Source organism: Lacerta agilis, chromosome 14 (assembly GCF_009819535.1).
Source record: "Lacerta agilis isolate rLacAgi1 chromosome 14, rLacAgi1.pri, whole genome shotgun sequence".
Classification (NCBI taxonomy): Eukaryota; Metazoa; Chordata; class Lepidosauria; order Squamata; family Lacertidae; genus Lacerta; species Lacerta agilis.
In genome coordinates this window covers 12,263,021-12,275,595 of record NC_046325.1, presented here as the reverse complement: position 1 = coordinate 12,275,595, position 12,575 = coordinate 12,263,021, and the positions used below count along the sequence as shown (strand labels likewise).

The window sequence follows — 12,575 nt, the reverse complement described above, 5'->3', positions numbered from 1 at the left end:
GTGGCCCACTTTTTGCCACTATGTTATACCAGCTCCCGAGGCAAGTTTGCGCCAGAAATGTCACACAAAGGGATCAGGATCTCGCCTCCCTTACGGGGCGGTTGTGTACACTCTAATGATATAATTAATGATTCTGCAGCCAAATGACACCATTCTTCTGTTGACATTAAGCAGCTCTGACCCAATACGCTGCCTGGAGGAGAAGATGAGCCAGGAACCAGGTGTGCATGTCCCTGAGCTCTTCCAAAGGACAGCAGCATCAAGGGATCATCACTCACAAGTGTCTGATGTGTGACATTTAAAACATTAAGTGCATAGTTACAATGACCTAATGCTCTTCGCATCCTGTTCATGTAAACACAGCTTTCAGATGCCACCTTGGAAAGCGGAAATATCACCACGTCCTCCTGTCCCCCTTATTTTTTTTCCCCCAGGACAGCCCCTGTTTTCTGGCTCCTTGATAAATCACTGCCCATATTTTGTCCCTATTTTGCTGGGTTTTTTTCTGGCAGTGGAGGGGAAAGGGAAAGAGAACCCCTTAAGAAAATCACCTAGCTCCACCTTCTAACCGTCTAAGTTTTATCCAAATCATGCTCTGCTGTAGCCTTCAAAAAATGAAATACAAATAAAAATCTTTGATATTTCACAACTAAAACCTTCCTTTTTATCTATCTTAAACGTATCGTTTAATTGGGATAGATAAAAAGAAAGGTTTTGGTTGTGAAATATCAAGATTTTTATTTGTATTTCATTTTTTCAAAAAGATTTGTTTGAGAATAAGGTTAAGGTACCATCTGAAATGCATAGCTTGCTTTTAGAGTGGCACACAAAAGATGAAAAAGTCAAGTCAGTAATGATACACTGGGCAAAGGACATGGGACATAATGTTCAGGTGGCAGACTGGGAAAGGTTATGGAAATCAGATTTGAAATTTACGGCATGTTGTACATTGAAAGAAAATTACATGGAAATGATGAACCGGTGGTATTTGACTCCTACAGAGCTAGCAAGAAATGTATAAGACAAATTCAAATATCTGCTGGAAATGTAAAGAAAAAGAAGGTACCTTTTATCCTATGTGGTGGACTTGTAAGGTAATAACAGCTTCCTGGGAGGTGATATATAATGAAATCAAAAGATGCTTAAAATAATCTTTGTTAAGAAACCAGAAGCATTTTTATTAGGAATTACAGATACAGACTTACCAAAGGAGCAGAAAATACTCTCTATGTTTGGGACAACAGCCACCCAGATGTTTTTAGCCCAGAGCTGGAAAGAAGACAAAGTCCCTACCAGAGAGGAATGGCAAACCAAACTGATGGACTATACAAAAGCTGATTGGAAAACTCACAAACCAAAAGGATAAAAACTATAAAAGAATGGGAAAACTTTATAAGTTACTTAGGAGATCACTGTAAGCAGATGGAAACAAGAGTAGGATTTTGACTCACCTGTAGTTGTAAAAACACTATGGACAATAAGGTTTGATATAAAAATTGGAGTACGGATGAATATGCAGTTGTAGGTGTTTAAAATAAGATTCCATGGAGGGGATAGGGGGGAAGTCTCGAGATTCGGAGAATCTCCTTATACAGATACCTTTTTACTAGTTTGTGTTTATTTGTACTCTGTATTTGAATTATGGTGCTGGAGGAGACTCTTGAGAGTCCCATGGACTTCAAAAAGATCCAACTTATCCATCCTTAAAGAAATCAGCCCTTGGGAAAGATGGAGGGCACAAGGAGAAGGGGACAATAGAGGATGAGATGGTTGGACAGTGTTCTCGAAGCGACTGATGAGTTTGGCCAAACTGTGGGAGGCAGTGAAAGATAGGCGTGCCTGGCATGCTCTGGTCCATGGGGTCACAAAGAGTCAGACACGACTGAACGACTGAACAACAACAACAATTTGTAAAACCAATAAAAATGATTTTTAAAAAGAAATACAAATAAAAACGAGAAGCTGTCACAAAAGGTATGGAGACCAGCCCCCTTCTGCTTACCCCCACCCCAGTCTTTGAGCATTTATTTGTTGAGAATTGGGGGCATCATATACCCTTTAAAAACTTTTGCTAACATGCAAGTGCATGGCATAGAAGATGCTACCTTCCCTTCCGAAAGGCACATGAGGCCACCACTTTGCTGAAGCTAAGCAGGTCCCGGTTTGGACAGTGAGTGGATGGGTGACCACCTAAAAATCACATGCAATGCACATTGGGATCCATGGCAGAATAAAGGAAGAGGAGCAATGTAAATAAATAAATATGCAATTGAATGCCAGTCCGTTTGTGGTCTGTAGGTCCATAACACAGCCACCTTGCTGAAGCTGAAGTAGTCTGGGTGTGATCCCTGCAGAGATGGAATAAATACCTGCAAAAATTGCTGTATGCTACCTTGAGTTCCCTTGAGAAAATGTGAGCAATAAATGAATTGAATATCAAACTGGGGTGAAGAGAGAGAGAACATCACATTGAAAAATAACAAGTCGGGCTACAGAATGGACTAATTTCTTTTTCCTTGACATGAAGACCTTCTTCGTGGAAAGATTTTATTTTATTTATGTTATTAATAATTATTATTATTGCTTTCATGGAAGACGGCCAGTCAGCTACCTGGGATGTAAAGCTTAAGAAAAGGAGCAAGTGCTTTCATGGTTGATATTGAACATTCTTCCCCCCCATCCCAATTTGGGTACAGATTTAAAAGGCCAGACATTTTTCAATACACATTTCCCCATCTATTTTTTTTTAAATGCACGATGTCCTTTCTGCAGTGCTGATGAACACCGATAAAAGCCGCTTTCCAGAAACTCAGTCTTCGGTTATGCAAAACTGGAGACTCTGGGCCAGGACTTCCTCTAAGCAATTATCTCACCTTGGTATTACACCATCTCTGCCAATGGCCTATATAACAGTTGTCCAGGAAAGGTGAGACCATCAGAGAGGAACCCGGCTCAGCTTTGACCACATCTGTCTACCCAGGGAAACAGCAACACAAGGTGAGTGGCTGGGAAGATGATCCCCAGGTCATGATGAGAGGGTTCCTGCAGGCAGCAGATCAAGGGTACAGATATGCTTACCTTTGAAGGGTTGTTGATGCATAGAGAAAGTCATTCAGGGGAAACATCTGGTGGCAGTCAAAAGCTGGAGTCAAAAGTTGGTGGGGGTTGCAGCATTCCACATCTCTTTCTCTGCCACCCCAGCTCTCCCTCCTCTTTCTACTCAGCTTTTTGGGTCAAATGTGATCAAACCTAGGCCATAGGATTCCCACCGCAGACTTAGAGTGTGGGCAACTTTCAAAGACTTTGAGATGAGATGATGGGTTCATGAAGGAGGTTCTTGCAGGATGTTGTAGCAGCAAGGGCTGTAGCTCAGTGGTAGTTGCATATTTTTGTTGTTTAGTCGTGTCTGACTCTTTATGACCCCATGGACCAGAGCACACCAGGCACTCCTGTCTTCCACTGCCTCCTGCAGTTTGGTCAAACTCACGTTAGTAGCTTTGAGAACACTGTCCAACCATCTCGTCCTCTGTCGTCCTCTTCTCCTTGTGCCCTCAATCTTTCCCAACATCAGGGTCTTTTCCAGGGAGTCTTCTCTTCTCATGAGGTGGCCAAAGTATTGGAGCCTCAGCTTCAGGATCTGTCCTTCCAGTGAGCATATAGAACAGGCATCCCCAAACTTCAGCCCTCCAAATGTTTTGGACTACAATTCTCATCATCCCTGACCACTGGTCCTGTTAGCTAGGGATCATGGGAGTTGCAGGCCAAAAGTTCTAGAGGGCCGCAGTTTGGGGATGCCTGATATAGAAGGTCTCAAACTTACTGTACTCTCCACTCTCAAAGGTCAACCAGAAGATGGGACTCTTCACCTACTTCAGCCTTTGCCTCCTGGGCATCCTGGTCGCAAATCCTTTCCTGGGAGGTGAGTTCCCCTTAATAAATACTGGCATTGCATGACCAGTTAATGAACGGACTTGACTGAATACCTATCACCAGATCGTTTTAGTCTTTCCAAAAGATATTGGAGATAAGGCTAACCCAAAATCTCCATCGGGCTCATGCAGTCCTTAACATTAGTGGGCCTCTGTGGTGCAGTGGTTCTCTAAAGCAGGGGTGCTGTTGGACTACAATGTTCCTCGGTTCTGAGTGCTGACCACGCTTGGTGGGGCTGATGGGAGTCGGGAGTCCAATGACGTGGAGGGCACCAGGTGGGGGTAGGCTGGAAAGTGTTGGACTAAGGCTTGGGCAACCCAGGTTAAGCTCAGCCTTGGGCAGGACACTATCTCTCAACCTAACCTGCCTTGCAGGATCCTTGTGTAGTTGGGAGAGGCATGTATGCCACGTCAAGCTCCTGATTGGACTGGTGGTATATCAACAAAAGGCAAGTGAGATGCAGCATCAAATTTCAGGGACAGTCAAGCAAAAACATTTCGGGTGTAAAACAGGGCCAATAAGGGGTGTGGCCTGTGAGAGGGGGTGTGCCCTAGGGCCAGATAGAGGAGTTCCAAGGGCCAGATAAAGGAGCTTGGAGGGGCACATTTGGCCCTAGGCCTGATATTCCCCTACCCCTGGAATACCCTTCCATAAACAATTATGCGGGGCAGGTCTGTGCCACCTGTCATCTAGGGATGAGGTAGGGTTTTCTTCCTCACAGGGAACATTCTCCCCTAACTTCCAGTGTGGATTTGATTTAAATCAAATCAGTTTAAATCACTAGTCGGTAAGACTTGATTTAAATCTCTCTTTTTTACAGAAAGAATCGTTCTTGCTGGTATAATATTAATATTTACAAGCAGATGAAGGTTTCATGTTTGGAATAATAAATTTGCAGAGTAGTTTTTACAGTTATATCAAAAATTACTGATTAGGTTATGCTATTAGAAATACATAGACAGATAATTATGAAATTATTGTGAGGTTTAATAATTAACTGATTATATTTGGACAACCTTTCTGCTGTACTTTATTGGAAGGAGAAAAATACTCTCATTTCCTTAATAATAATTTAAGCAATTTATTTAACGGGGGGGGAAACATTATAGCGTATGTATCCATGTCTGTTAACTGAGGTGGTTAAACAATTAAAAAAAAACTTAGACTAAGTTTTAGCAAACATGAAAAACTTAAAACAAATCCTTATTTCCTGATGAATAGCCTTTGGAGTATAATGTAACTTAAATCGAAAACTATGTTTAGAAATATTTTTCCTCCAATAGTGTTTTGTTTTAAAAATCCAATTTAAATTGTTTTTTAAAAAAAGATTTAAACTTTAAAAATGCATTTTTCTTTTTCTTTTTCTTTTTTTTAAAAAAACATTGATTTTTATCCACCCTGCTAACTTCTAAGCAACCTGTCCGTCCAACACCAACACCGTTTCTGTCTCTCTCTCCACGCAGCTGAGGCCGACACCTGCGCCAGGGAGTGGCTGCAAAACCAGGGCAACTGCTATGCATACTTTGATACCAAACTGACATGGCAGGAGGCAGAGGTAAGGAGCATTTGACACCCAACCAGTTACATCCCTGCAATTTTGAAAGCAAAATTTGAGAATGATTGAAACTGTACAAAGCAGAACTCATGATTTGGAAAGTTTTGCTCCTGCACCAATCCAGCTGGATGGATATGATCGGGGGGGTGGGGTTCTTTCCTCCTTCTTTCACCTCAAAATGAGTACTGACCTGAATTTCTCTCCCCTCTCTACCGGCTAGTATAAAAATATTGAATATGCCAAGTTGATAAGTAACAAAGTATATTCCCAGAAACAAGAGATACTGCAGATGTTCCCTGAATGTCCCGGACACTGTAGAGCATATTCTCTTTTATTGTCCACTACACAGTACGCTGCGTGAACGCGTGTTGTCCCCCCTTTTGGGTGGTTTGAAACCGCAGCACGGTGGAAGTGCTGGATTCTGTCTCTCTGACATTGACTAAGGGGTGACTGCAGGGGTAGCCGAGTTTTTGGCAGCAGTGCTTCAAGGAGTACCTTAACAGGAGGAAATTTTAGATTTTACATGTATGTGTTCCTTTCTCTCGTGGTTTTACTTGTAAAATGCCTAATAAAGGTTTGATAAGTAAGTAACAAAGTAAAACTCACCATCAAACTTGTGCTTCTTAGACGCGTCCCTCAAATTAGTGACTTTTATTTTTATTTTCTTGAAATTCCACAAAATTTAAATTCCAGTGTGGGTGGATTCAGCTCTGCTCCAGCCCTGCTGACAGGGTAGGACAAGATAGGATATGACATCTCTCTTTTCTTCTCCGTCCTCAGATTGAGTGCCAGAGCTATGGCCGTGGGGCCCATCTTGCCTCTGTCCTCACCAAAGCAGAGACACTCCTGGTGGCCGAGCACATCTCCACTTACCAGCAAGGCATAAGCGACGTCTGGATTGGCCTCCACGATGTCCGTCAGGTGAGCTTCTCTCATGTGCTCCATTCCTGGCCCATGCTTCCTTAGCATTGCCACTCCATTTTTATCCCAATATCCTCCCAAATTGGACAAATTCCTGGAGGATAAGGCTTTTGATGGCCATCCTCTGCCTCCAGTCTGGGGTAGTAATTTTTCTGAATGCCAGTTGCTGGAAACTTCAGGAACGTGTGTGCTGTTGCTCTCAGGACCTGCTTGCAGGTTTCCCTCAGGCTTCTGGTTAGCCACTGTAAGAACAGGATGCAGGGGCATAGCAAGGTAAATTGGTACCCGGGGGGCAAAAAAGTTTTTGTCACACACACACCCCGGCATGGGAAGATCAGGTGGTACCCGGTGCGGAAAATTTCTTGTCAACAGCCCCATTGATCCCCCCCCCTGCAAAAATGGTTTTACGTTATTTCATCTTTTCTTACAAAGGAATAATAACAAGTAATAATAATAATAAACTTTTATTTATATCCCACCCTCCCCGGCCAAAGTCGGACTCAGGGTGGCTAACATCAGATACATAACATGGGTATAAAATCAAACAATAATTAAATTACCTCTTTAAAAAATCTCAAAATCAAATTAAAGTCTAATTAGATGGCTTTCCACAGGGTTAGGGTTGGGAACAGTCAGTGTTCTCTGAACTGAAATTTCAGCCTTCGTGACATAGGAACACAGCCAAGTGAACAGCTATTTTGGTGGAGGAGGGTCAAGATATTAACCGATATGCATGAAATTTCATATATAGCTATATAATCCCTAGTATAGTAAGATAAGACCTTCAGAGCAGGCATTTAAAAAAAAAATCAAAAAAAATATTTTCAAAAAAAGTTGTTCCTTGATAATTTGTCACCCCCTCCATTATGGAACCCGGGGCGGCCCACCCACCCCCATTGCTACGCCCCTGACAGGATGCTGGGCTATGATTGGCCATTGGTCTGATCCAGCAGACTCTTCTTACATTCAACTACACCATTTTGTTATTTTCCACGGGAGTCCTTCTCTTCTCCTCCACCATAGCTTGCGTTAGCTGCCCGCTGGCCAGAACTCTCCAGCTCAGCTTTTCGCGCTGGGCTCCTCCCACTTCCTTAATCACATGATCTGTTCCGACTCTTTCATGCAGATCAAGTAGAATGGAGCTCCATTCCTGTTTGACGGAGCGGTGGCTCCATGGCAATGCCGTTCCGCTCTTACCTCCAACGATCTCCCAAATTTGTTCCCACATGCCGCTGCTTCTCCATTGTTTTCCATGAGATTCCTTCTCTGCTGCTAACACATCCCCATTGGGATAACTCTCCAGCAAGTTGGCTTCATCCAATTTCTCTATCTGACTCCTTCATCACATGATCTGTTTTGTCTCGTTTCTGCAGACCAGGAAATGGAGGTGGGCTGACGAATCCACCTACAACTACAAAGCCTGGATGAACCACCAGCCAGACAACTACCGCAACGCTGAATACTGTGTGGAGCTGAGAAAAACCACAGGTAAGCAAGCTGTTCTCATTGTCTGAGAAATGACAAGGGCGTTTTAAGACAAGGATAGGAAAACTCAGGCCTGAGGGCCAAATATGCCACTTTGTCTGGCCCTTGGAACTCTTCCCAGCCATATCCTCTCTCCCCTAGCCATAACTACCCTCCCTGACTCTTGTTGTGTGTTTGTGCCTGACTTGTTGTGTGTTTGTGCCTGACTGGACTGTGTTCTTGAGCTCCGGCTTGTCTGGATAGAGCATGCCGAGGAAGGTGGGAGTGTGTGTGTGTGTGTGTGTGTGTGGAAACCAGCTTATTGGACAAGAATAAAATTAACATTCACTGCTCCACTTACTTTTGCCTCTGGCCCTGCCCATCACTGGCACGTGGCCCTCAGGAAATTGTCCAGATAGATAAGCGGCCCTCAGGCTGGAAAAGGTTCACCACTCCTGATTCAGGGACACAGTGGCTGGCCAGTTTCTGAATATACCATGAGATGGAGAGCTACAATTGATCTATGCAATTTAGTTGCCTGTGAATACCATAGCTTGCAGCTGTATACACACTATACCTTTAAACGAGATTTGAAGCAAATTCTTTCCCTCACATAATTCTGGGCACTGTGGTTTGCCCCTCACAGAGTTACAGTTCCTAGCAAACTATAGTTCCAAACATTTTTCAGGGAGGTGTTCTTTGAATGTGCTGAATGCACACAAAGTCTGCATATAATTTTTGTGGTGTGGGTGTTCCCCAAACCACAGAGAGGGCATGCTCTCCTTTTTTACAAAGTTAGGGTAGCCAACATGACACCCTTCAGATGTGCACTACAACTCCCATCCACTCCGGTCCACACGGCTAGGGGTCAGGGATGATGAGTCTTTCCAGTAGCACCTTAGAGACCAACTGAGTTTGTTCTTGGTATGAGCTTTCGTGTGCATGCACACGAAAGCTCATACCAAGAACAAACTCAGTTGGTCTCTAAGGTGCTACTGGAAAGAATTTTCTATTTTGTTTCGACTATGGCAGACCAACACAGCTACCCACCTGTAACAGGGATGATGAGTGTCATTGTACAAAAAAAATCCAGAGGTCACAAGGTTAGCTACCCCTCTCCTAGAGTGCTCTTGAGCAAAAATATCTAGCCTCAGATGTAAAAAAAACTATCGGGGAAGAAATGTACAGATCAGAGATCAAACTGAAACTTTACTCCTTTGTTTTACTGGCCTTCACACGTTTGAACATTAGAATCAGTTCTATTTGCTTTCCCCCTTAAAAATATCAAGCGTGGGAACTTGAAGCTCTCGTTAAACCTGAGATTTAATTGGAGGTTGGCAACGTCCTGCAGGCCTCCTCAGTTCAGGTTACAGAACTGACAAAACAAAGAGTTAACTTGAGCCTTACCTTCTGCCTCCTAGACTTTAAACAGTGGAATGACGCCGCCTGCAGGAAACTCAACGCCTACATCTGCAAGCATGAACTGTAGGGAAGACTGTATCGCCGGACTCTGCCTGCCGGGATGGAACTGGATCCGGCCACAAGAGACTGGCTGACTTGGTGGATGTGTCTCTCTGATGCCATTACTCTCCGTCCTTCCACAAAGCCAAAGACCAGCTCCTCTTGTTCATCCTGTTTTCAATGCCATCTCTGAGGAGCTGATTCTGTCCTCTGCCTCTTTCCCTTCGCCCTTTTCGTGTATGTGAGTGTATCTCTGCAGGCACAGTGTGATGTTAATAAACCCTTTCTTGCGCATCTCTGTTTCCTGGCATGCTCCTGTAATTCTAGATGGCTCTCAATCCGCTCAGCCTCCTCTAGGATGGCCACGTGGGGGAAAGGGGTCAACAGGAACGCAATCTCCACTCCTTTGTGCATTTGAGAGAATTTGGAGAGGTTACTGCAGCTTCTTCTCTTCCTTCTCTCCTAGTCACAATCGTGGCATCAGCTGTTGACCATGCTGGCTGAGCTGGAGTCCAGCATCTTCTGTGGGAGCACCACATTGGGTAGTCCTGGGCTACACAATGCCAAAATTTTCTTCTTAACTGTTAAAGCAGGGCAAGGAATCAATGGGACTTCCAGATAGCATTGGACTCCAGCTTCCATCATCCCTGATCTTAGGCCATGCTGGCAGGGGCTGATGGGAGCTGGAGTCCAGTGGCATCTGAAGAGCCTAATTTCCCCTGTCGCCTCCTCCCTGGATAGTAACGTCCCACAACAGGCCACCACACTATCACACAAAGTCAGATGTACAATTGCAAAGTACTCTGTGCAAAAGCACTCTGCAAAACATACACACAGAGACACAAATGAGCCTTGTGCATTTCCAAACCCTACATGCATACATGCAGACACAGAAGACACCTGGCATCATCCCGGTACGACGGGGTGTATTTCCTTTTGAATTCCACCACCCACCACCACCCCAAATTTGTACCTGTACATATAAGCTACCACCATATGCAAATTTGTGCCCTCTTTTCGTGGGGGGTGAATCTGGTCTGCTGCTCTTATTCCGCCCCCAAAGCACTTCTTTTTTTACTTCTTCTTTTGCATTGTTGTTGTTGTTCAGTCGTTCAGTCGTGTCCGACTCTTCGTGACCCCATGGACCAGAGCACGCCAGGCACGCCTATCCTTCACTGCCTCTCGCAGTTTGGCCAAACTCATGTTAGTAGCTTCGAGAACAGTGTCCAACCATCTCGTCCTCTGTCGTCCCCTTCTCCTTGTGCCCTCCATCTTTCCCAACATCAGGGTCTTTTCTAGGGAGTCTTCTCTTCTCATGAGGTGGCCAAAGTACTGGAGCCTCAACTTCAGGATCTGTCCTTCTAGTGAGCACTCAGGGCCGATTTCCTTGAGAATGGATAGGTTTGATCTTCTTGCAGTCCATGGGACTCTCAAGAGTCTCCTCCAGCACCATAATTCAAAAGCATCAATTCTTCGGCGATCAGCCTTCTTTATGGTCCAGCTCTCACTTCCGTACATTACTACTGGGAAAACCATAGCTTTAACTATACGGACCTTTGTCGGCAAGGTGATGTCTTTTGCATTAAGAGACACCATATGCACTACAACCACCGCCAAAGATTTTCAAAACCTTGCAAATGCCTGTCAAATATTGGGATGAATCAACATGTCCTAGCTCAGTGGTAGAGCATCTGCTTTGCACGCAGACGGTCCCGGCGGCCGCTCAGCATATTTGAAACTCCGGAGAACTAGCGCCTGTCAATGTCGACGGTACAGAGTTTGCCGGTGGACCGGTGGTCTTTCTCTATAGAATGCAGCAACTTTCTCAAACTTTCTCCTCTAAGGAAGTGCGGCTGCCCAGAGCACGCTTAAGCAATAGCTCCCCCTGCTGGCATGTTTCGGAATCACTAGGAGGGAGGATGTATCCGAATTTTAAGCACTGAAATTAAACGATGTGCTCTCTCAACTTTAAAATGACCAGCGGTAGGGCAGCGGGCGCTCGCTCACTGCAGCGGGTAGGTTAAAAGTTATTTAAAGGGACGGGGCATCTGATCATGAATCTCCAAGACCTAGTTTTGTCCTGGGAGAGAAGGGAGAGAGAGAGAAAAAAAAATACAACAATCCCTTCAATAACCATTTCAAAATTCAGTTCTAAACTAGATTCTCATTCCCTCAGTTCCAAGATAGACAGTTCAAAGACTGATAATTCAAAGACTGATTATTCAATAATATGCTTTATATATTCTATAAGCCGCCCAGAATAGCTGGGGAAACCCAGCCAGGTGGGCGGAGTATAAATTAAATTATTAATTATCATTATTATGAAAGAAAGAAAGAAAGAAAGAAAGAAAGAAAGAGTCCCTAGCAGGTAACTAAGTTTTTTTTTTTAAGCCTCTTGTTTTATGTCCTAGATTTTGATTTTGAGCTGCCTTCCGTGTAAATTGCCTCCCTATTCCCATCAGCTACTGGTTCATCCTTGTTGTTGTTCAGTCGTTCAGTCGTGTCCGACTCTTCGTGACCCCATGGACCAGAGCACGCCAGGCACGCCTATCCTTCACTGCTTCTCGTAGTTTGGCCAAACTCATGTTAGTAGCTTCGAGAACACTGTCCAACCATCTCATCCTCTGTCGTCCCCTTCTCCTTGTGCCCTCCATCTTTCCCAACATCAGGGTCTTTTCCAGGGAGTCTTCTCTTCTCATGAGGTGGCCAAAGTACTGGAGCCTCAACTTCAGGATCTGTCCTTCTAGTGAGCACTCAGGGCTGATTTCTTTGAGAATGGATAGGTTTGATCTTTTTGCAGTCCATGGGACTCTCAAGAGTCTCCTCCAGCACCATAATTCAAAAGCATCAATTCTTCGGCGATCAGCCTTCTTGATGGTCCAGCTCTCACTTCCGTACATTACTACTGGGAAAACCATAGCTTTAACTATACGGACCTTTGTCGGCAAGGTGATGTCTTTGCTTTTTAAGATGCTGTCTAGGTTTGTCATTGCTTTTCTCCCAAGAAGCAGGCGTCTTCTAATTTCGTGACTGCTGTTTCGTGACCTAGAATTTTATGATTCTAGGTTCATCCTAGAATCATAAAATTAAAGAGTTGGAAGGGACCCCCAAGGGACATCTAGCCCAACCCCCTGCAGTGCAGAAATCACTGCTAAAGAATCCCTGACAGGTGGCCATCCAACCTCTGATCAAACACCTCCAGTGAAGGAGGTTCCAGCAGAAGGCGTGAGATATGCCTGGCCCA

General features: G+C 44.4%; 1 protein-coding gene across 1 annotated transcript; it reads left to right on the top strand.

Annotated features, from left to right (window-relative positions):
- The first annotated feature begins 2,879 nt into the window (after positions 1-2,879).
- Positions 2,880-9,630, top strand: LOC117058444 (C-type lectin BpLec-like). Its single transcript, XM_033169610.1, has 6 exons — positions 2,880-2,997; positions 3,841-3,919; positions 5,394-5,485; positions 6,266-6,406; positions 7,780-7,894; positions 9,292-9,630. The coding sequence occupies exons 2-6, from the start codon at positions 3,853-3,855 to the stop codon at positions 9,357-9,359; spliced, it is 483 nt and encodes a 160-aa protein (XP_033025501.1). The 5' UTR covers positions 2,880-2,997; positions 3,841-3,852; the 3' UTR covers positions 9,360-9,630.
- Positions 9,631-12,575: the final 2,945 nt, after the last annotated feature.

Bases quoted from the DNA above. Each gene is read 5' to 3' on its own strand.
- LOC117058444 (XM_033169610.1), top strand. From the start codon at position 3,853: ATGGGACTCTTCACCTACTTCAGCCTTTGCCTCCTGGGCATCCTGGTC. The intron at 3,920-5,393 runs GTGAGTTCCCCT...CTCTCCACGCAG, and splicing joins CGCAAATCCTTTCCTGGGAG to CTGAGGCCGACACCTGCGCC. The intron at 7,895-9,291 runs GTAAGCAAGCTG...TCTGCCTCCTAG, and splicing joins GGAGCTGAGAAAAACCACAG to ACTTTAAACAGTGGAATGAC.